Below are 27588 nucleotides of genomic sequence, written 5' to 3'. Positions count from 1 at the left end.
GGCAGGAAAACAGGATAACTGATTTTGTGTGCAAACCGGGAGAAACGAGCAAAAGACAAAAAAACAAAAGGAAATAAAAATAAAGCATAGCAACTGTGAGAGGCAAAAATCAAGGACTAATAACAGGTAAAAAGTCAAAACCAGGCAATACAAGAAGAGAAAACACAAAATAGATTAAAATGAAGTTAAGGATTTTATCCGCAGAACGCATAAGATTCATAGCGAAAGGCTAACCTTTTATGCCAGAGACTGTGACCCTGACAACGTCTCTTAAAGAAAAAGGCTACAAAGCATCAGTTTTCAGTCTAAATCATGACATCACTCCCTATAATGTCAAGTCCTTTAGACGAGTCCATCCGGTTTCCCAGGAGACAAAACCGAGTCAGAAGGCGAGAGGTGTGAAGGGCATTAAACTTTACCCAGGATCGATCGATCACCTGGACCATACCCCTTCTAATGCACCAGATATTCCACTGTCACACCTCGTCTTCTAGAATCCACCAGATATTGTACCTCATATTTTTCAGTATGATCCACAGAAACAGCTGGTGCTGGTGAATGCGGAAAATAATATAGGCTGCTACAAACTGGTCTTAACCTGGAAACATGAAAAGCAGAGTGGATCTTAAAATGCGCAGGTAGAGACAAATTATAGGATACCAGACCCACCTGGGCATCTGATGACGTATGGGCCAATAAACCTAGGGGCTAATTTATTATATGGTACCTTAAGCCGAATATCTATGGTTGCCTACCACACTATTTGACCTACTTTCAATATCTGTGCCTTTTTGCACTTTTTATCCGCAAAGCTGTTAATAGTTTATTATGTTTAATTTAAATTTTTATGAATGATGTCCCATTCGGCAGGAATTTTTTGTACATACAGTAATCCCTCGCTATATCGCGCTTTGACTTTCGCGGCTTCACTCTATCGGATTTTAAATGTAAGCACATCTAAATATATATCACGGATTTTTCGCTGGTTCGCGGCTTTCTGTGGACAATGGGTCTTTTAATTTAGGTTACATGCTTCCTCAGTTTGTTTGCCCAGTTGATTTCATACAAGGGACGCTATTGGCAGATGGCTTAGAAGCTACCCAATCAGAGCATGTATTACATATTAAATAAAACTCCTCAATGATATAAGATATGCTTCCCACGCGGTGCTTGATTGTTTGCATTTCTCTGTGTCTCTCACTCTCTCTGCCTGACGGAGGGAGTGTGAGCAGAGGGGCTGTTTGCCTAGAAGATACGGAAGCTACTCTACAAAATGCCGCTTTATCGCGGTGCTTCTGCATACTTAAAAGCACGTATTGATTTTTTGATTGTTTGCTTTTCTTAGTGAGCGCTCTCTCTGACATTCTCTTCTCCTGAAGCGCTCCTTTGAAGAGAAGATATGTTTGCATTCTTTTAATAATTTGACTGATGCTACCCTATTTAGAGGAACAAAGTGAGCACTTTTAGATAGCCTACTATCTACTATAACCAAAATTTTAGTACAGTATAGCCTTTGGAGGGAGGCAGATCTGTGATAAAGTCCAAGGAAATGTGCTTCTAGGGATGTGATGGCACAGAAAGAGGCTGGAGCAAACACAGTGGAAGTTCAGTAGTTTCCTTTGATCAACAACAAATATCTAAAAATATGCCACATCTTGGGCCCACTCACTATGATCTGATCTTTGTCCTGGCTTAGCAGGAAAACAGGATAACTGATTTTGTGAATAAACCAGGAGAAACAGGCAAAGGACAAAACAAAATGAAATAAATATAAATTGTAGCAACCATAACCCAGATGAGAAGCAAAATCAAGGTCTAGTAACAGGCAAAAAGTCAAAACCAGGAAATACAAGAAGAGAAAACACACAATAGATCAAAATGAAATTAAGGATTTTATCCACAGATCATGTAAGGTTCATAGTGAAAGTACACAATATGGCTTCTCTTAAAGGAAAAGGTTACAGAGCATCAGTTTTCAGCCTAAATCATGACATTATTGTAGAGAGTGAATCTAGCAACCTTTCACAGGAACCTAATACAGTGATCCCTCGCCATATCGTGTTTCGACTTTCGCGGCTTTACTCCATCGCGGATTTTAAATGTAAGCATATCTAAATATATATCACGGATTTTTCGCTGGTTCGCGGATTTCTGCGGACAATGGGTCTTTTAATTTAAAGTACATGCTTCCTCAGTTTGTTTGCCCAGTTGATTTCATACAAGGGACGCTATTGGTGGATGGCTTAGAAGCTACCCAATCAGAGCATGTATTACATATTAACTAAAACTCCTCAATGATATACGATGTGCTTCCCCGAGCGTATTGTTTGCTTTTCTCGGTCTTTCTCTGACATTCTCTGCACCTGACGGAGGGGGTGTGAGAAGAGGGGCTGTTTGCCTAGAAGATATGGACACTCCTCTAAGAAATGCTGCTTTATCGCGGTGGCCCAAAAGCACGTATTGATTTTTTGATTGTTTGCTTTAATCTCGTGCGCTCTCTCTCTGACGTTCTCTGCTCCTGACGGAGGGGGTGTGATCAGAGGGACTGTTTGCACAGAGGCTGTTTGTTTAGAAGATACGGACGCTACTCTAAAAAATGCTGAAAGACTACCTTCACATTGCTCCCTTCTTTGCGGCTGCTTTATCGCGGTGCGCATACTTAAAAGCCCAACAGCACGTATTGATTTTTTGATTGTTTGTTTTTCTGTCACGCTCCTTCTATCTCTCTGACATTCTCTGCTCCTGATGGCGCTTGTTTGAAGAGAAGATACGTTTGCATTCTTTTAATGATGAGAAAGAACTGTCATCTCTGTCTTGTAATGGAGCACAGTTTAAACGTTTGACTAAAGGGTGTTATTTCATGTCTAGAGGGCTCTAATAATGTTAACAATGTGGGAGAGTTTATAAGGGCTTAAAATATATAAAAATAACCATACAAACATATGGTTTCTACTTCGCGGATTTTCACCTATCGCGGGGGGTTCTGGAACGCAACCCCCACGATCGAGGAGGGATTACTGTACTGGCTTCTTTTACTCACAGTCTCATTCTTTTGGTAGCAACCCAGAGCTTTTGAAAATAGGTGAGGATGGAAATGTAGATTGATAGGAAATCAAAATCTCGTTTCACCACTACATTCTGGTACAGCATCCATAAGACAAGCTGCCATGGTGTTGATTCATTGACATATCTCACAACATCAACCTTTACTTATGAATAAGACACTGAAGTACTTGAACTTGTCCCCAGGGGGCAACCACTCAGTCCTTACCAGTAAGGAGAAAGCCAATGTTTTCTGGGAGAAAAACATGACCTCAGAGTAGAAAATGCTAAGTCTCATCCCATCAGCATCACATTTAGCTGAAGGCTGATCCAATGTAAAATGAATGTCACCGTTTGTTGAGACTACAAAAATGTATTAAAAAGTTGCCTCCAAGAAAAGAACAAAACACAAACATACTGTAACTCTGAAAATAAAAATGAGACAAAGTTACAGTAGTCATGTGATAGCTAAAACTAGATTATTAGTGATTGGAAAAATGTTGCTCTGACATATCTCCATATCTGCTGCGACATATAGATGTTAGGGTGAGAATCTGGTGTCAACAGCATTAATCCATTGTGACCTGCATCAGTTATAGACTGGTGATGGCAATTTAATTGTGTGCGGAATATTTCACAAACATATCAGTGACTTTACTTTATTCCAGTGGTCTGCACAGTCCCCTGATTTCAGTCCAATCCAGTGAATTTGAATGAGCTAGAACAGGAGGTTCACAGCAAGAACGTGTTGCCGAAAAATCTGTAGAAATCATGTGATGCTGTTGAGTCAGCATGGACAAAAGGAGTATTTATAGCACCTTGCTGATTCTTTGGCTTGAATAATTTAGTCTGTTGTGGTAGCAAAAGGGTGTCCTATCTGCTATAAGACAGGTGTAAGTGGCCACTTGCATAGTTTCCTGAAAACAGTGACTTAAAGTAATATATGGTACAATGTTCTCACATATAATAAATCACACAGAGATATTGTACAAGAGTTCAGCATGCATAGCACAATGTATTTTTATTATCTGTGAGATTATACCGTGATGGTCAATCAAGAAAGATGTATTGAGTTGGTAGCTTTATTTTAGTCAGTAGTGAAAGTGTCCATTAGAGTTATAATCTTAACTTGTGTCACGGCACATGCCATCCTAGCAGAGTGACTCTTGTACCACAGCACAAGAGTGAAACAAAGAAGAGAGAAGATAGAGAAAACAAAGAAGAGAAACAGAACAGAAAAGGTTCAGTAATATTTCATAATGATTGTTATGCTATATTTATATGGAAATAACTAACAAAGACAACTATTAAAAAGATGCCATAAAAACAGCCAATCAACAGTTCTAGTCAAAATAGGTTAGACCAGGCACGGCTAGCTCTGATCCTGGAGAGCAGATCCTAGTTGGTACAGGTTTTCATTCTAACCATATTCTTAATTAGTGACAAATATTTGATACTAAATTAATTTATTTTCTATTTAAGTCTAAGACCCTTTAAATCAGTGCTGAGCAATGTTGGCCCTGGAGGGCCACAATGGCTTCAGGTTTTTGATCCAACCCAATTACTTGATGAGAAATCATTCATTGCTGATGAAGCACATTGCTCAAGTGACATTTTTCTGCTTCAATTTAGTTGTCTCGCTTGTTAGGATTTTGAAACCTTAATTGCTCATTTTAGTCTAAATCACCTGTATTCATTGTTTTAACTGTTCCTTTTTGATGCAAAAGACAAAGTACCAGCATTAATTAGGTATACAAAAAGAAACTGAAGAGAAAGTGAAGAACTGAGAATTACTCATCTGTTTTAGGCTTCAGATGACTTCCATGATACATGTATCATTAGAAAGGAAAAAAAGCTATGATGTAAGAATGAATTGACATGGTAGAGTTAAAACACTAGCAAGCCATTAAATTAAATAAGATCTGTTGCTGGTGAAATTTGGCTTCTAATTAAGCAACTGGGTTGGAACAATGAGCCAGATGCCACACTGAAGATTATGTTGTAAATTTCACTTAACTGGAGGCACACTGCAGAGACTATCCTTATAAACTCAAGGTAATGTGTGAATGCAAAATTTTACACTGTATCTGCTTAGTTAAGCATCTATACTGAAGATACAAACATTATTAAAAAGAAATGCAGAGAGGGGGCAAATATGACATCAGAAGTTCTCTTCCTTTGGTTTCTCTATCATTCGAAATGTAGAAAAGAACAAGTTATAGAAAATGAACACGTGACGTAGTAACATTCAGACTGTGCAGACATTGCAGACCTCAAAGGACAGAGTTTAGTAGGTCAGTTCTAGAGCCTTCTCAATCCATTTCAGGGTTAATTGGGCCAAAGACTATCTTACTAAGATTTTGCAAAAAGCTGAAAACTGGCCTAGTCAAACACAAAGATCATTTATTTACATACAGTTAGTTTGCAATTGACAGTTATTATAACATAAAAGACGAATTCCTTCTGAACTTGAGCGTGTCAGGTTGTTGTAAATTTCCTGACATTGGACTTGCAAATGTATGAGAAACTTTATTACAGTGATTGACTGTTTTGGATATCAGGTGAATGTGTCACTTTAATGGCAAATCATAGTGTGATCAGATTTTAGAACTCCCAAACCGGGACACTTGTGTAACATGTACGCCCATGTGTAAAGCCCATCCTTGTTTATCTTACCATCATTAGAGAGGATTCTGAATACAAGAAAAAAAAACATTTTAACAGATGAACACACCTTCATAGTGGTTGATGTGCAATCAAGTACACTGCAGTACTGTTTTTGACTGCTTCTTGGTCATCGTTGCTATACTAATTATGAACTTGTATTAAATTTAATCAAGCTTTCACCATCTGAGTTTTGACTGCGCTATTATGCACATAGTATGTTAAATTGAGGGGGAGGAAGATATGGCAGGCATGGTCTCCACTGGAGTTTCGCACATGCTATTCTGAATTTATTGTTTAAGTGGAGTAATGTTTTATTAGATTGGCAGCCTGTTAAAACTTGGACATTTTGGCATTCTTTGGTTATTTATTAAGATACATATCTTAAAACTGGGACTGATTCTAATACCTGGATGTCTGGTCACCCTAAGTAAATTATACTGACCATAAAATAATGAATTATTTTATTCTTCAGGTATTAGAGCTGTGAGGTTGGTTCAGTGTAAGGTGGATGATTTGTAAATGTTTATTTGCTTTGTGCACAGTGGCTTACCACAGGGTACTTCATTAATATCCAGATAACCTTTTGTATTCCTTACTTGCATTTTATACTTTTATACGATTAGGAAGATGATTTAACTTGCATGTTATAACAGCACTGGGAGGTGTGAAATGCTGATGCATTATTTTTCTTCTGCTTGCTCTCAAGCCACTGGGAGTACTTCATAAAGCAGAAATATCTTGGTGATGCAGAGGTTTCCACACGCAATTAGCTCGACTTGCCTTGCATGCAACCAGCCAGTGACATTGAGTTCCTACCCACGAATGCAGTCTGTTAGTGTTTTAATTTGTAGTGAAAATCTGTTTGCCATCAGTAGTGGTTACTGAAGGTGAAAAAGAAGACAATTTACAAAAAAAAAAATACTATTATTTAAATTATCACAGTTACTTTAAGGTCGAAGACAAACAGAATGCTTCTCTGTTTTAAAATAGACGAGTTTGCAAGTTCACCAATGCATTTCAATGGGAGATTTCAAAATTTTTAAACTGTGTACAAGCCAATCTGATATTTCACTGAAAACTGAAATGTCTCAACAAATTTCCTTGAAGAATAAGTATGCCACATTTCAACAATATCAACCAATGGGAGAATTACGCTGTTGCATATTGACAGACATGGCTATCACAAAAGGGCGCGTCACACACTATATTACATTGGACTCAATTTATGAATGCATATTTATTCATGTGTGTCAACCCTATTGTTTACTAGAGAAGAATGTTACAAATTTCATGTTGCATTTAAAGACTTTGCTTAAGTGGTCGTATTACTGAAAGTTTTTTGTTTTTATTTTTAGATGCACTACAGAGCCTTGTTGGGCAGCAGAATGCCCGGCATGGGATAATCAAGATATTTAATGCACTACAGGAGTCAAGTGCCAACAAACATCTTCTTTATGTAAGTGCCGTTGTATTACCAAGGTTTTCCAGGTGCTTTCTTTGTGCATTTCCATCCATCCATCCATTATCCAACCGGCTATATCCTAATTATAGGGTCATGGGGGTCTGCTGGAGCCATTTCCAGCCAACACAGGGTACAAGGCAGGAAACAAACCCAGGACAGGGTGTCAGCCCACCTCAGAGCACACACACACACCCACACACTAAGCACACACTAGGGGCAATTTAGGATCACCAGTGCACCTAACCTGCATGTCTTTGGACTGTGGGAGGAAACTGGAGCACCAGGAGGAAATCTTTGTGCATTTTTTATGCTTAAATATGTTTGTTGTAAATTTAAAAAAGATTAACATTTCTTTTTACTTGTCAGAAAGATAGCAGTAGGAGATTTTCAAAATTCTTGTCTACAGATGCCATTGCTGGCTATTTTTTTAACCACCATTGTAATACAGATGAAGTACATATTTTTTTGTTGAAGTAGCATGTTCTGTAACAACAGAGGTACTACTGCAATATAGATAACCAAGTAATTTGTATAGAGTGCAGTCAGGTAGCTAAAATTGACGTGTTATCTTTGAAGGTTATATATTGAAATGTATTGTTATCACAGTATATACAAGAAAGGAACTGCTGTGAAATGATGGTTCATGTATCTGCATTCAACAGTCATTGAGCTGGCACTGCTGAATACCAGATTTTCTCTCTGCTTAATAGTTTGAAACAGTGAGTGTGTAAAAATATAAATTCACAGTTAGGGAAAACAAAAACAGAAAAGTTACCAACATTTTATTAGCTTAACATTGCCAAACCAGCTTAAAGAATAAATTCAGTATTTTTAAAATTAAAGTTATTTCTTCACGTATATTACATACTAGCAAAATACTGTGTTAAAGAAGTTATGAAAAAGAAAAGGAAACATTTTAAAAATAACGTAACATGATTGTCAATGTAATTGTTTTGTGTTATGAGTGTTGCTGTCATCAAGGATTTGATTATCATTATTTCTTTCAATCAGGTTCGTATTTGGAGGATGTGTTGTGCTCAAGTTACATTCTGTGTTTGTCAACCGTTGTAAAGATAACAGGTTTCATTCATCGAAGTGTTCACTACCCAAATCGGTACTCGTGAATCTAAGATGTTTAACAGGCATTTCCGGTATTAAGTTGTGGATTTGCCTGCGAATATTTATCGGCAGCGTGTCTATGAACTTAATTTAAACTTAAGCTTTACACCTTGCTTTCCTATTGATATGTCTACAAAGGCTTGTTCAGCTTCAGAGGGTTGTTCCTTTCTTACTGCATCAATAAACGGCTCGTCTTCCTCTTTATCTGAGACATCACACACTGCATGCACGGGTTTACCTTTCCCAGTCCTGCAAACTTTAGCAAAGTGGTTCAATTTACCACATTTTTTACACTCTCTTCCGTTAGCTGGACTTTGACTTTTTCCACCATGTGCTTTGTTTCCACAGTAGCTGCACTTATGAATATGCTTGTATGCGTCACTCACTTCATATTCTTTTGCTGCCTTCTCAATTGTGTAATGCTTTTTTTGTTCAGCGCTCTTTGGAGCTCTTGCTTGTTGTCTGCTTACTGTGTTCACAGTCAGTTCACGTGAGCCACTCGGAATACATGCATCAAAGGTTCTCAGCTGTGGTTGTGCTATCTCGTGCGATCTTGCGATGTCTACGGCTTTATTTAATGTTAGCTTAGACACGGCACTTAAAAGTTTCTCTCGCACTTTTGCTGAGTTTATGCCAAACACTATTCTATCCCTGACTATCTCATCTTCGTTTGCATAAGCACAGTCCTTCGCCAGCAATTTTTTTTTATTTTTAATTAATTTTATTGCAATCCATACAAAGCAATCAAGTTTTTACAAAAAGAAAAATTGAGTTAAGAACAGATCGATCCCCACCCCTGAGAGAGAGAGCAAGCCAAACGGTGTGAAATTTAAGGCTTGCAAACATACCTAAAATTAATAAATTCTCTGTGCTTCATGAACTTATTTTAAAATATTACTGATTAGATCCTGCCATGTTTTAAAAAAAAGTCTGTACGGATCCTCTGAGTATTTGATTTTTTCCAATTTCAAATAATATAACACATTGGTTTCCCACTGACTTAAAAGAGGAGAGTTTGGGTTCTTCCAGTTTATCAGAATAAGTCTGCGTGCCAAAAGTGTAGTGAATGCCATCACAGTTTGTCTTTGTACAACTTTAAGCCCCTCTGAAAGAACCCCAACACAGCTGTTAATGGGTTAGGAGGGATTGTGAGTCCAAGGCTGTCTGAAAGGTAATTAAAAATTTTGTCCAGAATAATGTTAATTTGGTGCAGGACCAGAACATGTGACCCAGTGAGGCTGGGACTTGGTTGCAATGTTCGCAGGTTGGATCATGCCCTAATTTTGAGTTGTATAATTGTATGCTTTGCGCATATGGAGCTCGAGTGAATTCTCTGCATTGCTACTTTCCACTCCTTTTCTGATATATTAATTGAGAGATCTTTTTCCCAGTGTCCTCTTGGATCTTTGAAAGGGAGGGATTGTAAAATGATTCTATATATTGTAGAGATGGAGTCTAAGTCCTTGAGATTGAGCAATATTTTTCCCAGCATGGATGAGGGTGCAAGATGAGGAAAATCTGGAAGGTTCTGTTTAACAACGTTCCTGATTTGAAGATAGTGAAAGAAATGTGTAGCTGGAATATTAAATTTGGAATGTAATTGTTCATAGGATGCAAAGACGTTGTCTATATAAAGATCTCTAAGCAAGTTAATTCCACATTTTTTCCAGATATTAAAAACTGCATACGTTTGTGAAGGTTGAAAGAGGTGGTTCTCTTGCAGAGGTGCCACAGATAGAAGCTTCTCCATCTTAAAATGCTTTCTACATTGGTTCCAGATTTTAAGTGAGTGGAGCACAATTGGGTTATTAGTGTATTGCCGATAACGTGTGTTTATTGGAGCACAGAGCAAGGAATACAAAGAAGTACTGCAAGATTTTACTTCTATTGCAGTCCAAGCCTGTGTATGTTCTTCTATTTGTGTCCAGGTTCTCATCGCCTATATAAACTGCTCAAAAAAATTAAAGGAACACTTTGAAAACACATCAGATCTCAATGGGAAAAAGAAATCCTCCTGGATATCTATACTGATATAGACTGGGTAATGTGTTAGGAACAAAAGGATGTCACATCGTTTGATGGAAATGAAAATGATCAACCTACAGAGCCCTGCATTCAAAGACGCCCCAAAAATCAGAGTGAAAAAATGATGTGGCAAGCTAGTCCATTTTGCCAAAATTTAATTGCAGCAACTCAAAATTGTACGCAGCACTTTGTATGGCCCCTGTGTTCTTGTATACATGCCTGACAACATCGGTGCATGCTTCTAATGAGATGACAGATGGTGTTGTGGGGGATCTCCTCCCAGATCTGGACCAGGGCATCACTGAGCTCCTGGACAGTCTGAGGTGCAACCTGGTGGCATTGGATGGACCAAAACATAATGTCCCAGAGGTGTTCTATTGGATTTAGGTCAGGAAAGTGTGGTGGCCAGTCAATGGTATCAATTCCTTCATCCTCCAGGAACTGCCTGCATACTCTCACCACATGAGGCCAGGAATTGTCGTGCACCAGGAGCCACTGTACCAGCATCGGGTCTGACAATGGGTCCAAGGATTTCATCCTGATACCTAATGGCAGCCAAGGTGCCTTTGTCAAGCCTGTAGCGGTCTGTGTGACCCTCCATGGATATGCCTCCCCAGACAATCATTAACCCACCACCAAACTGCTCATGCTGAATGATGTTACAGGCAGCATAATGTTCTCCATGGCTTCTCCAGACCCTTTCACTTCTGTCACGTGCTCAGGGTGAACCTGCTCTCATCTGTAAAAAGCACAGGGCACCAGTGTTGCATCTGCCAATTCTGGTATTCTATTGCGAATGCCAATCGAGCGGCATGCTGCTGGGCAGTGAGCTCAGGGCCCATTAGAGGACATGGGGCCCTTGGGTCACCCTCATGAAGTCTTTCTGGTTGTTTGGTCAGAGACATTCACACCAGTGGCCTGCTGGAGGTCATTTTGTAGGGCTCTGGCAGTGCTCATCCTCTTCCTCCTTGCCCAAAGGAGCAGATAGTGGTCCTGCTGATGGGTTATGGACCTTCTATGGCCCTCTCCAGCTCTCCTAGAGTAACTGCTTGTCTCCTAGAATCTCCTCCATGCCCTTGAGACTGTGCAGGGAGACACAGCAAACCTTCTGGCAATGACACGTATTGATGTGCCATCCTGGAGAAGTTGGACTACCTGTGCAACCTCTGTAGGGTCCAGGTATCGCCTCATGCTACCAGTAGTGACACTGACTGTAGCCAAATGCAAAACTAGTGAAGAAACAGTCAGAAAAGATGAGGAGGGTAAAATGTCAGTGGCCTCCACCTCTTAAACCATTTCTGTTTTGGGGGTCATCTCATTGTTGCCCCTCTAGTGCATCTGTTGTTAATTTAATTAACACCAAAGCAGCTGAAACTGATTAACAACCCCCTCTGCTACTTAACTGACCAGATTAATATCCCATAAGTTTCGTTGACTTTATGCTATACTCTGATTAAAAAGTGTTCCTTTAATTCTTTTGAGCAGTATATTTGCTGCCCAGTAATAAAACTGGAAGTTAGGTAGAGCCACGCCACCTTCTGTCTTTTGTCTTTGTAGGGTCACTCTTTTGATGAGTGGATGTTTTGAATTCCAAATAAATGAGGTTATTGTTGAATCTAATTGCCTAAAGAATGATTTATTAATGTATATTGGAATGTTTTGAAATAAAAAAAGAAGCTTAGGAAGAATATTCATCTTTACAGTGTTAATTCTTCCAGCTAGTGTGAGATGAAGGGTTGTCCAGCAATTTTAATTCCGTTACAAAGTAATCAAAAGTCTCGTTTATACCTTGCGTCTTCTCACTAAACTTGTATCTTGCGAATATCGTATTCGTCTTAGGCATGGCAAACGCCTTGTAGCGGCAGCGTGTCTATTAAATTGCTGCTGACGGATGGCCTTATATGGGCAGGCACTCAATTACGTGGAAGGCGTGACGATGAGGGACGCAACTCCGCCATCACACGACGACCGAGCTGCAGGATATGGCCGTATATATGTACGTAAGTAGGATTCAGTTATGGCAGTTACATTTAGAATTTCGAAATGAAACCTGCTTAACTTCTCTAAGTAAACTGTTAGGAATGAGCCTGCCAAATTTCAGCCTTCTACTTACACAGAAAGTTGGAGAATTAGTGATGAGTGAGTGAGTCAGTCAGTCAGTGAGGTATTTGCCTTTTATTAGTATAGATTCAATAGGTTTTTAAACTTCTATTTACTTTTGGTGTTTTATGCCCCCTGGCTTCCATTAGAAAATGACAGGGAGGGCAAGATATTTTTTAAAATTTAAAAACGCTTATCTTTAGAGTGCAATTTTGTGTGGCAAATGCATATATACCATATTTGTGAAGTGCCCTTCAATTCAATTTAGATGCACTCAGAAACAGACTAGAAGGAAATGTTGGATCTGTGTGGGAGCAGCTTTAACTATTTCACTGCATCAAGAAGACATGAATCCATTTTAACTATACCATTTTCTGACAGTTTAAATTATGATATTTTAGACTAAAGTGTAATGTATAAATGCTATAAATCCAATCTCTGTACAAACTAAATGGGGTAATGTAGAGTAAATGAAATGTCAAAATGTTAGGTAATTGGGTCAACATGTTATGTAATACTCCACTGGAAATTTGAAGGCATATTGGAATGTTACCTTTGTGCTGGTTTGGTTTTTCCATGTGTGTGCGTGTAGGAGCATGGCACAGATGTCAGTTTAACTTATTTTTACTTTGTGTTATTGCTACCCCTGCGGTGGGCTGGCGCACTGCCCGGGGTTTGTTTCCTGCCTTGCGCCCTGTGTTGGGTGGTATTGGCTCCAACAGACCCCTGTGACCCTGTAGTTAGGATATAGTAGGTTGGATAATGGATGGATTGATGGTTACTGCTACTGTTTGTACATTTGCCCTTTTTTTTGCAAAACAGAATCATGCAGAGGCCTGCTAATTATAATCCATTCCAAACCAAAATTATTTTTTAAAGATGCCTGGCTGTCTGAACAGTCAAATTATGAAAAGACAGGAAACTAAAAAATAAAAAAAAAGATAAAAAGATTCTTTAATTATTAAAGTGAGGCTGAACAAGAAACCAGTCATAGATGCACAGCATATTTTAGTAGCCATAGTGCCTGGGGGAAATGAGGATGAGGGACACTGATAAGCACTCAGAAGGTTGCATGCTGACATTTATTTCAAATCGCATATATTTGCGTTCTAAATGTCAGACACTGATCATCAAGTATATACAGTATGCTCATTAGACTTGCTCTTTTCACTGCATTAATATCTCTTTCTTTACTCTTGGCAACTTGCTTCAATTGCTTTTTTTTTTATAAACTTTCTCTAAATTTTCCAACAGTCTGTGGAACTCTCTTTGAATTACGGGTACTAATTCTAAGCCCCACTTTCCATTTGCATGAGTTCTAACACAGAGCCCTTCACGCTTGGAGAGGAGACTACAGGGCTTCAACAGTAAACACTTCCACTGACATCAATGCTGCTATCTAAATGCAGAAGAGAAATTATGTAGTTTTGGAAAAATAGGCTACATGGCAAAAAGTATGATTTGATTAAGGTAGAAAAGGGATGGAGCTTCCTAGTCTAGTGTGAATCAAAGTACCCATTTGAACACCGCTTTCTGAATCAGGAAAATGTCTTGCTAACTTCTGCCATATGATATAGGTCAAGAAAAATTAAACGTACTTTTTATGTAGTCAAATAAGAATTGTGAAACATTATGGACTGTACTCTATAGGAGAAGGACCAGGTTTGGTTTTATGTTTCCTCACTGACTACCTTTTTCCTCAATGTATTCAAGTAAGAGTATGATGCACTAGTGTGTTGGTCTTCTCTTCAAAATGTTCTGATTTGTCAGTCTTAGACTTAATTTCGTGTCTGTTAAATGGCTCCTAGTGAACGTGAACTTTATTGTCAGGCAAAATAGCCACTAGGAATTTATCTTGGTGTTACATCCATGGATATAACAAAAGTAAATACAATTAACAGCACAATATCCAAAATATGACAGTATTATAACATTATATATAGGCATAGTGAATGATAATATATTGCACAAAAACATGTAAAATAATTTTACAATGCAAACTCATAGGAAGAGAGGAAAAAGTGAATGTGCAGGATGGCTGAGGTCTTAAATTTTCTTATGGCAGCATTTGTTACGCAGAAGGCAGCTGTATTCCAGTAATATTCTGTGCCACCTTCCATCCTCTGTCCTGTTTTTCAGTCCTGAGATCCTGTTGAATTTGGTAAGCATGAATGGAGACATACAGGGTTTACTCATGTGTCCAAGCAAGTAAAGGCATTGATGAGCCATCTTGACAACAGAGAAGTTGTGTAGTGCCCTCGTTAGGTTAGCAGTGACCTTCCCAACAATATGCCTGTGTCTAGCAGAGAGTGACTAGCTACACAAATAGCCCAGGTGCCCTGTTGGGAAATGTCCTGCAAAAAGGTAGTCCTTTACAGTATTCTTATTTTGCATTGAATAATAATTTAGCTTACAATCCACGTCAGCTTTTTTGGCACATCCCAATGTGGAGTTTGACTGGATGAAAGCAGCAATAACAGTAAGGATTCTGGCTCGCTCTCCTCCTTTCTCCATTAGCTGAGGTGCTGTCAATGGTCCAGCTGTTATCTTCTCCAGGTGCTGTCAGGGCATGTATACGTTTGGAGTGTGGAACATTATTGAGGGCCACAATTCAAAAGGCCCATGGTTAAGATAATTTACGTTTTCTAGCAGAAGCGGAAGCACAAACAGAAGCATGAGAGCAGTGTTTCACACATGCACACAGCTTTTTACAAGCACTAGAAAAGAATAGCCAAAAACTTGTAGCGGGGCCACATAGTTAGTGTTAAATGTCAGTTCTGAGTGCATCTCGTTTCATTGTCCCATTTGCTGTTTGTATGTGTATCAGTTAATACCGTACCCATAAAGGAGGACGGATGATGGAAGGAGACCACAGCCGCAAACCTGGAAAACACCTGTTCTTAATTAATCAATCACAGCCGTCACATAGACTATTTAAGTAATCAGGAAGGAGAAGAGAAGGAGAGAAGAAGGAGAAAGGAGACCATTTTGTTTGAACCACGTTTCAACTTACTTGCTGTTTTTCACATCACGCCTTTTAACCAGTTTGCTTTTCATTTTGCCGGACTGTCTTTCAACCTCCATCTGCTGAGACCCCAGGGTCGATTCGCCATCCACCATATGCCGAGGAATCACGGTGAGGTTGCTCCAATCGCTGGGAAAATCAAACAACGCATTTACTGCTAGTTCAGTCATCCGTATTCAGGACAGTTTTATAACCGGACTCAAGTTCACAATCATTCAGTTTATCAGTCATTTTGTTATTCATGTTGTGTGTTATATGTTACAGGGGCAAGGGAGGGTTTTTCTTGTATTTATATTTGGTGTTGTCTTGTTGTTGCTGGGGTGGAGGGATATTTATATCTGTTTTCTGTTTTTTGCATGTCTTGTTTCATTTAATACATTTAATCTGTTTAATTTTACATCCTGTTTTTGTGTACTTACATTTACACCGTCGATTGTAGGGAAAAGTTTAATTGGTTAGAAGTACGGCTTGATAGTTAGATTATTTCTCAGTAAATTATCCAGGCCACAGGTCTTGGAGGTGTAGCTGCCGGCTGGGTAAAGGGGTCGACCGTTACAAACTAATCAAAACCTCAGGTAAGCTCAACTGGAGTAAAGCCGACATCCAACCAGGAGAAGTAACCAGCAGTGCACAGTCGATCTTCCAACAGTTGGTGAAAGCTTAAAGCCAATGGTCTCCTAGCAATTCAGCTGAATGCAGAAAGCACTGAAGCTGCTGCAGAAAGGGAGGAGGATGAATTTGGCACTGAACGTAAGTTGCATTGTTCTCTGCCCATCGAGGGCACTTTTATATATTGTTTATCCTGTAGCGTGTACAGTTCAGGTTTTCCGGCCAACAATATATACTGCTTCATCTGCCTAAAGTGCTTAGTTGATTTAGTCAGGAAAATACACAAATTAGAGGACCGCATTAGGAGCCTAATAGTGATTAGGGAAACCAAAAATTGTATTGACTTGGTTTGTTTACTTCTGTGTAGCCGAAATCAGCAGCACCAGTTCAGCCACAGGCTGAGTGGGTAACGGTGAGACAGGGGTCTAGGAAGCCAAAATGTAGTCCCTCTGCACCCAGGTCACTAATTCAGACCCAGAACAGATTCTCAGCACTCTGAAGAACACCTGTGGATCCTGAGATCAATAAAGTGATTATAACTGGTGATTGCAGTGTGGAATGTTAGAGTTCCAAACTATGTTAAACCAGCAGTTAATTTTAAATGCCTCCTAGAGCAAAGATATCTGACATGAAGCCTTAATTGGATCTTCTCGTCAACAATGAAGTATCTACCTTATTGCTGCATGTCAGCACTAACAATATTTAATTACAGCAATCTGAGGTATTAAATGGGAGCTTCATTTCTCTATGCACCAAAACAAGAAGAAAATCTCAGAATTTAATTGTGTCCTGCCCCTTACCAAGATAATATAGAAGGGAATGTGATTTATAGCTGTCTGCATTCTCTTCGCTGCAGGATAGAAACCCGGTGTGCAAATAAAAGCATTGACTTTGTGAACAACTGGAGTGATTTTTGGGAAAGGACTGGATTTTTAAAGAGAGATGGTCTTCATCCTAACTGGAGGGGATCTTTTGTTTTATCCCTAAATAAGGCAGCAAAACTGCCTTGCTGATTGATCAAAGGAGCATCCAGACCAGGTCCAGATCACAGACTGCTGTTTATCCCACCTGCTACTACTTCTACAGCTGTTACCCATAATCCCTGTTGGGGCATCTTACAAATTTAGTCTTGATGCAAGTCTTACTTAATAACCAAAAATTAAGGTGTACATGTATAATTAGACCCAAGAGATAAGACCACATCCTGAGCACCTGTAATGGTAACTTAGTTCAAATTAAAACAAAAAATATATCACCAGAAAGATCTGTGCAGTTTTAAATGCTGCTTATTAAACATTCTCTCGCTTGGAAGTAAAGGTGCTTTGGCAAATGGTATTATATTAAGTACAAAATCTGAGTGGTATCTTCTTAGTGAAACTTGGCTGAGCGAAATCTGACACTGTTCTCATAGCTGAGGCGTCACCACTCATTTTATATATTAAAACAGATTCCAGCACAATTGTAGTGCTAGTCCACCACAGCCATATTCATTGTTAGGTGACTGAATTTGGCAACCTTTTATCTGATTTGGCTATGGTGAAAGAAATAGCCAGACACACAATGAAGGTTTGTGGAAGACCCCCGTATAGTTTCCCTGGCTGCAAAAGGCTTAAATTCCTGTACAGTGTCTACAGGTTAGAGTCCAAAACAGAACTGCCCAAGTATGGAGGATGGAGGGTTTTTTAAGTCGGTTCAAGGGAAGTGACGTCCTCGGGGTCAGGACAGGAAGTGATGTCCTTGGACTGTAATCGGACATGGGCAGAATTTCTCATGTTTGATCTGCGGATAGAAAAGAGAGAGGTTTAATGCAACCTGCTGGCCTGGTATGGAATTGGCATCTTCTGGTCCCTTTGGTTGGCTTTTTTTTTTTTGGTGTGTGGCATGGGCCAACCCCCCGCCCCAGATCCATCGGGTCGGGTGTACCCGGCCGAGAGTTTGTGACACCTCGAATGGGCATTGGCATTGACCTGAAGGTTACCTCGGCAATAAAGGACTGAAAACTTGTATGGCTGGACATCGAAGAACTGCCTCGTGACCCGTGGGTTTGACTCCTTGTGCAAGGCCATCCACTGTAGAGGCACAAGATTCGTCACCAAGGTGAACTCACTGCCTAAGAGGTAGTACCTCAGCTGGGTGATCACGCATTTAACCACTAGGGGTTCCTGTTCCACTGCCGTAAACCTGGTTTCGTGGTCCAACAGTTTCCAGCTGAGGTACATGACAGGGTGTTCAACTCTGTCGACTCTTTGGCTCTGCACAGCACCAAGACCTGTGTCTGTCTGGAGGATTAAAGGTAAAGAGAAGTCAGGAGTTTTCAATACTGGAGTTGATGTAAGGACCCGTTTCAAGTCACTAAATGCAGCTTCCGATTTAGTATGCCATACCATACGATTTGGGTACCTCTTCTTTGTGAGGTTCGTTAAGGGTCGCTGCTGTCTTGGAAAAACTGGGCAGAAACCAGTGATAGTATCCTGCTAGTCTGAGAAAGGCCTGGACTTGCCACTTTGTCCTTGGACTGGGATATTTCAATATGACATCAATTTTTTTTAACACTGTGGTCATACAGTACCCCAGCTCACTCGGTAGCCTAAATATTTGGCCTCTGTTCACCTGAAGAAACATTTTTTTGGGTTAATTTGTAGGGCGGCTTCACTTAGTGTTTGCAATACTGCTTGCACCTGCTGTATGTGTTCCTTCCATGTGCTGGAATAGATAATAACATCATACAGGTAGGCAGCACTGTATGAGTTATGGGGCCAGAGCACTTTGTGCTGGAAGGTCGCAGAGGCCCCATGTAACCCAAATGGAAGGACACAATGCTACCAATGTCTACTAGGGGCGCGAAACGTGGCTTTCTCCTTTGCGGAACCCATTAAGAGAACCTACCCGTACCCCTTTGTCATATCAAGGGTGGTCAAGAATTTTGTGTCCTAGCTTTTCAAAGAGTCGTCCATGTGTGGCATCGGATAAGTGTCAAATCAGGAGACCTAGTTAAGCCAATGGAAGTCATTGCAAAATCTCCAACTCCCATCCGGCTTTCCGACCAATATGATAGGACTGGAACAGGGACTATGACTCTCCTCTATCACACTTAGTTCCAGCATTCGGTTGATCTCCAGCTCCACTTCAGGTCTTTTTGCCTCAGGAAGGCAAAATGGGCATTCTTGGACTATTACCCTGGGTTCTGTCACTATGTCATGCACAACCAGTGAGGTCCACTCTGGGCTTTCGTTCACTACCTCAGGGACAGCCGAGATGGCTGCTTCCAGCTCTCAGCGTTGATGGGTGGTCAAATCAGGACTGAAGTTAAGGTTGGGTTTGCGAGCAAAGAGTGAGCAGGGCTGTCCGGAGCAGGGATCTGGATCCCTATCCTTCCACAGTTTCAGCAAGTTTAGACATTCCTATAGAATGTCTGATATGCCCCGGGGCTGTCGTCCATACAATAATTCAAACAGTGAGAACCCCGTAGAGGCTTATGGGACTTCCTGATATGCATAAAGGACGAGAGGGAGGAACTGATCCCAGTTCCTTCCATCCTCGCTGACCACCTTACGAAGCATCTGTTTGAGGGTCTGATTAAACCACTCCACTAAACAATCGGTTTGAGGATGATACACCAAGGTTTTTAAATGTTTTATTCTCATTAACTTAGCTGTTTCTCTGAACATTTTCGAGGTAAAGTGTGTCCCTTGATCTGTAAGGATTTCTTTATGGGTGCTGACTCACAAGAAACCCCCCTACCAACTCCTGTGTGATAACCTTAGTAGCTGAGTGTAACTGAACAGGATCGGGATGTCGGGTGGCATAATCCACCAGGACCATTATATATTTATGATCCCTGGCCGAGGGTTCTAGGATTCCCACCAGGTTGACCCCAACACGTTTGAACGGGACATCAATTAGGAGTAGAGGAATGAGAGGAGCACGGTCTCTTCTGGGAATATGCTGCAGTTGACATTCTGGACAAGATACACAAAAGCAGTTGACCTCCTCATTTTCCCACTTTCTCTCAACTAGACTGTCTGTTTGAGGATGATACATCGTGGTCTTTAAGTGCTTTATTTTAAGAAACTTGGCCATCTCCTTGAATGTCTCCAAGGTAAAAGGTGTCCCTTGATCCGTAAGGACTTCCTTAGGGATGTCAACTCATGCAAAGACCCCTACAAGTTCCCGTGTGATCGCCTTAGACGTGACTGAGCGCAAAGGAACAGCCTCTGGATATTGTGTCGCATAATCCACGAGAACTAATATATATTTATGTCCTCGGGCTGAGGGTTGTAGGTGTCTTAGTATATTGACCCCAATCCTTTCCAAGGGGATATCAATCAAGGGAAGGGGAATGAGAGGAGCTTGGTCCCTCCTAGGAATTTGCCGCAATTGACACTCTGGACAAGAGCTACCAAAACAGCGAACCTCCTCATTAATTCCCAGCCAATAAAATTTAGAGCTTCACACTAGAATTACCAGAGCCTACGAAAAAACTTGTAAATCCGTCCCACCTTAAATCGCTTCTTAAAACCGTTCTCACCTCTCCGCCAGCGTCTTTTGTTAATCTAAATGTGCTGATAAAAGAAAAGCTGCAAGTAGCCAGCTATTCCAACCCCCCACCAACTTAGAACGTGCACAAACTTCTCCCAGCTCATGCCTTGATTGATTTTCTGGGAGTGAAGTGGAGTTTTAGAGTGGAAATAATAGATTGTTGTTTGGAACACACACATTTCATGTCTGTTCCGTTTCTACAGTAATCTCTGTAAACACATTGTTAAGACAGAAACGTTTTTTTATATTCTAGTAGTAGATGGCAAAATGTAGGCATAAACTATATAATGTATGAAGCCTGAAGTCCAAATATCAAACAAATAATTTCACAGAAGGTACAAATCTAACACAACAATTGCGCTTTTATTCAAAAATATAACTGCAGAAACAAAAAGCCGCCTTAACATTCGACATTGACACCCGTTTATTATGACTGCCTCCGTGGCGCAATAGAATCAGCTGCTGAATGGGAATCAAAAGGTCGCGAGATCGATCCTGCACCACTCCGTTTTGAGAAGTAAACTGCTCTTAGTCTTACTATTTTAGAATAAAAACATACATTTGATTTCAGTCTGTAACAGCCAGCGTAATTTATGATACTTGTAAATGTTAGCTTTGGTTTTTTTTGTTTTTTTTTGTCAGTTTTATTATCTCGGCCGCGTTCACGAGCCCAAACACACCCCACCCCCACATCTGACACTGCTGTTTTCACATAGACGCGCTGTAACAGAGGTAAACTCAGCTCCCTTCTACCTCGGAGCAAGAATGCACATACCATTGCTTGAATACTAGTTTATAAATAAAATAAACTGAGTTTATTCGTAGGCTCTGGTAATTCTAGTGTTAATACGCTGTAATGTTTTTTTGGTGCCCAGATGGCCTCCTAGGAGTTAGGCATGTACCAATTCAAAGACCTGCCACCAGTAGGTTTGTGGGATTAACATCAGCTTCTGCATCTTCCCCTCATTCTCCGCTACCTGATACAATAGATCATTATCACAAAGTGAGGACCCTGTGGCATGGGCAGATGAGTATGTTATCAATTGACTAGTACAACTGCATTTTTAACAAATTTTAGGGAGTTGTTGTTCTACTGCTCCCTTTTAAAAGAAGCCGGTATTTCTTTAAATTGAAAGTGAATTCTCTCTCCGCCAGCTGATTACATACCATGGAGACAGCTTGAGATGAGACATTCCCGTCTATAACCAGGCCTAAACTATGTTTGGGAGCAGTCAGTACTATACCGCATTTATTGTTAGACCAGTCCTGCCCCGAATCACAGGAAAAGGTAGATTCAGGAGGACCGCTATGAGAATTTCTTTTAGCGATCCTCCATGGCTGATGAAACATAGGGAGGTTTATATTGTCGGATTTCTCCGTGTATACAAGTTATACTGGTCTTTCTTTCTCCCATTGTCGCGGTAGTACATGTCGGCGGTCAGCAATGGAAATGTTTATTGCCAGAATCAAAGATGTCTTTGAATCCATTAACAATTATTACTCCCATATGCACCATCAGGGGTTTTTTAGGCACATACATCCCTCCTCTCTCCACCTGCATTCCTCCTCATTCCTGAGCAAGTTGCATGACCATGGGCCCAGGGACTCGGAACAGGCTTCGGCTTGTAAGGAAGATGCAGATCCTGTGGGAAGTAATCCCCATAGTGTCCGCTAGTGTCCTAGATTGCGAGGCCATCCTTGATGTTTCTATGAGCTTGATGACCTCATCCATGTTGTAAAATTCTCCCCAGTCCGGCTGGGAGAAATGCCCAGGAAGTGTTTTGAGCAACAAAAAGCAGGCTGCCTGCTGAACTGTCTGGACGGTGGAACACTCAAAGGGCCTTATCCATAGTGCCACCTTATTCCAGAGAGCAAAGGCTTGCTCCTGGGTTGGCCGCTCTGGTTCAAATGTCCAGTTTTTTTATTTTTCTCACCTGCTGGTCTGGCAATGTCCCACGTCCCAAGATTTCTTCCATTTTTTTCCTAGAAGGGTTTTCTTTGGGAGATGTTTCTTGTCTTGTTAGGGAATAAAGGCTGGGGAGGCTATCAAAAAACTGGGCCTGTTAAAGCCAATTGTGACACTCCTTGTGGGGCTATGCAAAAAAATAAATTGTTGTTGTAGAGTCCTGGAGTTAAGGCATTTTTCAAGTTCCACTGTGTCATAACGCTTTATTCTTTATAACTTTAACATTGTTTTGGTAGATGAAAACTAATCAGTGTTTAACTAGGAGTTTTGCCCCTTTTGCTAGAAATATCTAGAAACAAAAAAATTGCTTGTGTTCTTTCTTTCAAAGGCCAAGACATACTTTTTCTCCTAGATTGAAACAGCATGATAGTGAAAGCAGAAAGTAAGACTATATAATATACTATATAACACATTAAAAGGGAAAGCCAGCAATTCTTTCACAAATGCTTTGTATTATGTTCGTATCAGTTTGTATATAAACAGATGCATATGTTCTGCAGGCTTAGCTTAGTGTGTGTACTTAGCATTTACTGTCTATAGAACAATTTCTTACAGAAGAAATGTTTTCTAATGTTATAACAGGAACAGTGTGTTCTGTTACATTTGTGGTGAGTATACGCTGAAGCCTCAAAGACATAGCACTACACTTGCTAGTAAAACATTTGAGATCTATCCCAATTGTAAAATTGGTGATCAAGACAAACCATGGACTCCTGACGTTTCTTGTGCAACATGTGCTGTTGATCTATGGGCTTTGCTCAGAGGTAATCGGAAGTCAGTGTCATTCACAGTCCCAGTGATAAGGTAAGAACAGAAGGATCATGCGATGGACTTTTACATTTGTCCAAGCAATATCTCTGGCTTTTCTGCTAAAAATAAGAAATCTATTGAATGCCCCAATCTGCCTTCAGTCATGAAAACAGTGCCACATGACAACGGTTTGTCAGTACCAAAGCCACCAGAGACATCGAGTCAATGACGAGGCAGACTAAGCTGTAACAGTGGATGAGGAAAATGACAGTGGTCTCACTTTTGAACCATTTATGTCTGATGAACCTCATCCGATAATACTGTTAGAATTAAATGACCTGACCAGGGACTTAGGTTTGTCTACTACTTGGTTCAAAACTGTAGGGATAGTATTTGCTGTTACCAGGTGCAAAACTTTGTCCTTTGGTGCTGCCAAGAGGATTTAATAAAGTTTCTTTGGGCATGTTGACAACTTGGGCTGTTAATGGCTTTGGGTTCTGAGCACTCTTGCTGATAACCGTCTGTCACATATTACTCGTTACACTCTTCTCCACCCTGCTTGCACTCTCTTTTTCACCTCTCTTCCACAATCCCAGTATCTCTGTACTGTTGATCCTAAATATTTAAATTCATCCACCTTCACCAACTCTACTCCCTGCATCCTCACTTTTCTGCTGACCTCCCCATCATTCACATACATGTATTCTGGCTTGTTCCTACTGACCTTCATTCTTCTCCTCTCTAGATCATATCTCCACCTCTCCACGGTCTCCTCAATCTTCCTACTCTCGCTACAGATCACAATATCATCAGCAAACATCATAGTCCAAAGGGACTCCTGTCTAATCTCATCTGTGAACCTGTCCATTACCACTGCAAATAAGAAAGGACTCAGAGCCGATCCCTGATGTAATCCCACCTCCATACTCTGAATGCATCCGTCACTCCTACCGCAGACCTCACTACTGTCACGCTTCCGTTGTAAATATCCTGTACAACTCTTACATACTTCTCTCCCAACTTCCTCATACTATACCACAGCTCCTCTCGAGGCACCCTGTCATATGCTTTCTCCAGGTCCACAAAGACACAGTGCAACTCCTTCTGGCCTGCTCTGTTCTTCTCCAATACCCTCAGAGCAAACAATACATCTGTGGTGCTCTTTCTTGGCATGGAATCATACTGCTGATGACTAATCATCACCTCCCTTCTTAACCTAGTTTCCACTACTTTTTCCCATTAATTCATGCTGTGGCTCATCAATTTTATCCCCCTGTAGTTACTACAGGCCTGCACATCCCCCTTATTCTTAAATATCGGCACTAGTACACTTCCTCTCCACTCCTCCAGCATCCTCTCACTCTCACAGATCCCATTAAACAATCTGGTTAAAAACTCCATTGCCTTCTCTCCTAAACACCTCCATGCTTCCACAGGTATGTTATCTGGACCAATGGCCTTTCCATTCTTCATCCTCTTCATAGCTCTCCTTACTTCCTCCTTGCTAATCTGTTGCACTTCCCGATTCACTATCTCCACATCATCCAACCTTCTCTCTCTCATTCTCTTCATTTATCAGCCTCTCGAAGTACTCTTTCCATCTTCTCAATGCCCTCTTTCCTTGTGAGTATGTTTCCATCTTTATCCTTTATGGCCCTAACCTGCTGCACCAAGTGCCTGTCTTACCTCCTCCCTAAACTCAACCTTTGCAGTCTTCCTTTTTCAACTTCCACCATTTGATCCTTGGCTCTGCCCTCACTCTTCCCCTCTTCTTGATCTGCAACGTCATCCTACAGACCACCATCCTATGCTGTCTAACTACACTTTCCCCTGCCACCACTTTGCAGTCTTTAATCTCCTTCAGATTGACTCTTCTGCATAAGATATACTCAAGTGTGCATCTTCCTCCACTCTTGTACGTCACCCTGTGTTCCTCCCTCTTCTTAAAATGCATATTCACCACAGCCATACCCACCCTTTTTGCAAAATCCACTACCATCTGACCTTCTGTGTTCCTTTCCTTGACAGCATACCCATCACCTCATCTCCTCTGTTCCTTCACCGGCATGTCCATTGAAATCTGTTCTAACCAACACTCTCTCTCCCTTGGGTACACTCTCCACCACTTTATCCAACTCACTCCAGAAATTGTCTTCCTCGTCCATCGCACATCCAACTTGCAAGAGCATATGCACTAACAACATTTGTCATCACACCTTCAATTTCTAACTTCATAATCATTGCGCTCCTTTCACCTCCAAAACACTCTTGACATACTGTTCCTTCAGCATAACCCCTACCCCATTTCCCCTCCCATCCATACCAATTTAAACCCACCTCTGATACACCTGACCTTGCTCCCCTTCCATTTGGTCTCTTGTACACACAATATATCAACCTTCCCTCTGCCCATTATATCGGCTAAATCTCTCTCTTTACCAGTCACACTGCCAACACTCAAAATTCCTATTCTCACTTCCACTCTCCTCCTGCCTTCGGACATGCCTTCCATCTCTTCTTCTCCTTTGGCCAACTGTATCCCAATTTTTCCCAGCATCATGTTGGTTAACAGTACTGGTGCTGGGCATTGTTAACCTGGGTCCTGATTGATCCAGTATGAAAATCTGTATTGTCTGCATATTGAGCTGGCAAAATTTTACACTGGATACCCCATTGTTTTATTGGTGGTGGTTGTTGTTAACCCGGACCTTGACCAAGGTAGATTGTCAGTGCCTGACACGTATGGTCGATGCTCCTCTTGTGTTACTGTGTGCTACCACAGCAAAAGGTTTAGTGACTTCTGCATTTCCCCTGACACAAATATTGACAGATGCTGCATTGTGAACTGTACTTAGGCGGCTAACGTCTTGCTTGTCCTTGTACCTCAGTTTCACTTTCCATGTCACATTGTCATCACTGTTGCTCGATTCAAGCTATGATTAAGTTTCAGTTCATTCTACGAGTGCCTTTATGGCTTTTTGTTTGCCATTGTGTTTTTAGTTGGAGGTTCTGCCCCACTCATGAATATTGATGAGTTACCATAGAGTGGCAAAAATGTAGAGGTATTTATGGTTTTCTGCAGCATGATGATATTTCATCCACTAGATGGCAGCAGAATACTTTCCCAATGCATTGTTTGGGCTTAAAAATGTAAAGCAGATCACTGCATGTCTTGCGGAGTCTGAATCAAATGATAAACTGTAATTGAATAGAATTCCGAGCCCAAGTCACTCTAGGGGTTAACAGTAATAGGAGGTTAATGTGATTTATTTTAGCATTTGTGCTGTACAAAATGAATTATTGTTTGGTGATTAAAGTTTGATACCTGCCTTCTTGTACGCCGTGTAAATGGCCCATGGCAGATTAGTGCAGGAGTAGGATTTTCTTTTAAAATAGTGAAGCTCCTACATATGAGTGTAGGTATATGCAGGATAGACGTGTGGCCACTGAGCGCTATTGGGGGAATGGATTAATTAAGTGCACGGGTGTGTGGGTCAGTAGTCTGCGCACCCATGCCTTATTAGCAGTTCCATGGGTTAGTGACTGCGGTGGGCTGGCGCCCTGCCTGGGATTTATTCCTGCCTTGCTCCCTGTGTTGGCTGGAATTGGCTCCAGCAGACCCCTGTGACCCTGTGTTAGGATATAGCGGGTTGGATAATGGATGGATGGATGGGTCAGTGAGTTCAGAACCTACAGTAACTGGGATATAAAGTGTCTGAATTGTTTGAAAGGGGGACAAATAAAAGGAGAATGGATAGAGGATAAAACCAAGGGGGAAAAAATAGGGAGATGGTGAAAGATAACCGGATCAGGCAGTCAGGTCAGTGCAATGAAGTGGAGGTGAAGCACAGTTAATGGCACTGTAAAATGCTTGAAGCATGTTGATGTTGAGTAAACTAGCATTTTTTAAGTCAATATCCATCCATCCATTATCCAACCCGCTATATCCTAACTACAGGGTCTCGGGGGTCTGCTGGAGCCTATCCCAGCGAGCACAGGGCGCAAGGGAGGAGACAAACCCTGGGCAGGGTGCCAGCCCACTGCAATTAAGTCAATATGATTCTTCCAATTCATTCTATATAAAAGTGCCGTATATTTACCTGCAACATACTAAAAGCACAGCTTCATGTAGGTATACCCTTGTACTGTACACATCAAACTTTATTTATCATCTCCCTTCCTTTCATTTTCTTGAACCACTGCTAATTAATGGTACATGTGTGAGGGACTTACACACACGTGGACAGTTATGTGTATATGTTGAGATTCACTGCTGTTAGTCAA

The 27588-nt window shown here is 40.8% G+C and overlaps 1 protein-coding gene across 2 annotated transcripts in view; it reads left to right on the top strand.

The window, feature by feature from the left end:
• snx25 (sorting nexin 25) overlaps positions 1–27588 on the top strand; it is a 423222-nt gene that overhangs the window by 359872 nt on the left and 35762 nt on the right. For both annotated transcript variants that reach the window (XM_039750997.1, XM_039750996.1), the window contains exon 18: positions 7065–7165. In XM_039750997.1, coding sequence (XP_039606931.1) covers positions 7065–7165 — 101 coding nt within the window. The remainder of the gene's footprint in view (positions 1–7064; positions 7166–27588) is intronic.

The sequence above is a fragment of the Polypterus senegalus genome, chromosome 4 (genome assembly GCF_016835505.1).
Source record: "Polypterus senegalus isolate Bchr_013 chromosome 4, ASM1683550v1, whole genome shotgun sequence".
Classification (NCBI taxonomy): Eukaryota; Metazoa; Chordata; class Cladistia; order Polypteriformes; family Polypteridae; genus Polypterus; species Polypterus senegalus.
Note: the sequence above shows the minus strand (reverse complement) of the source record. Positions and strands in the feature narration are given on the sequence as shown.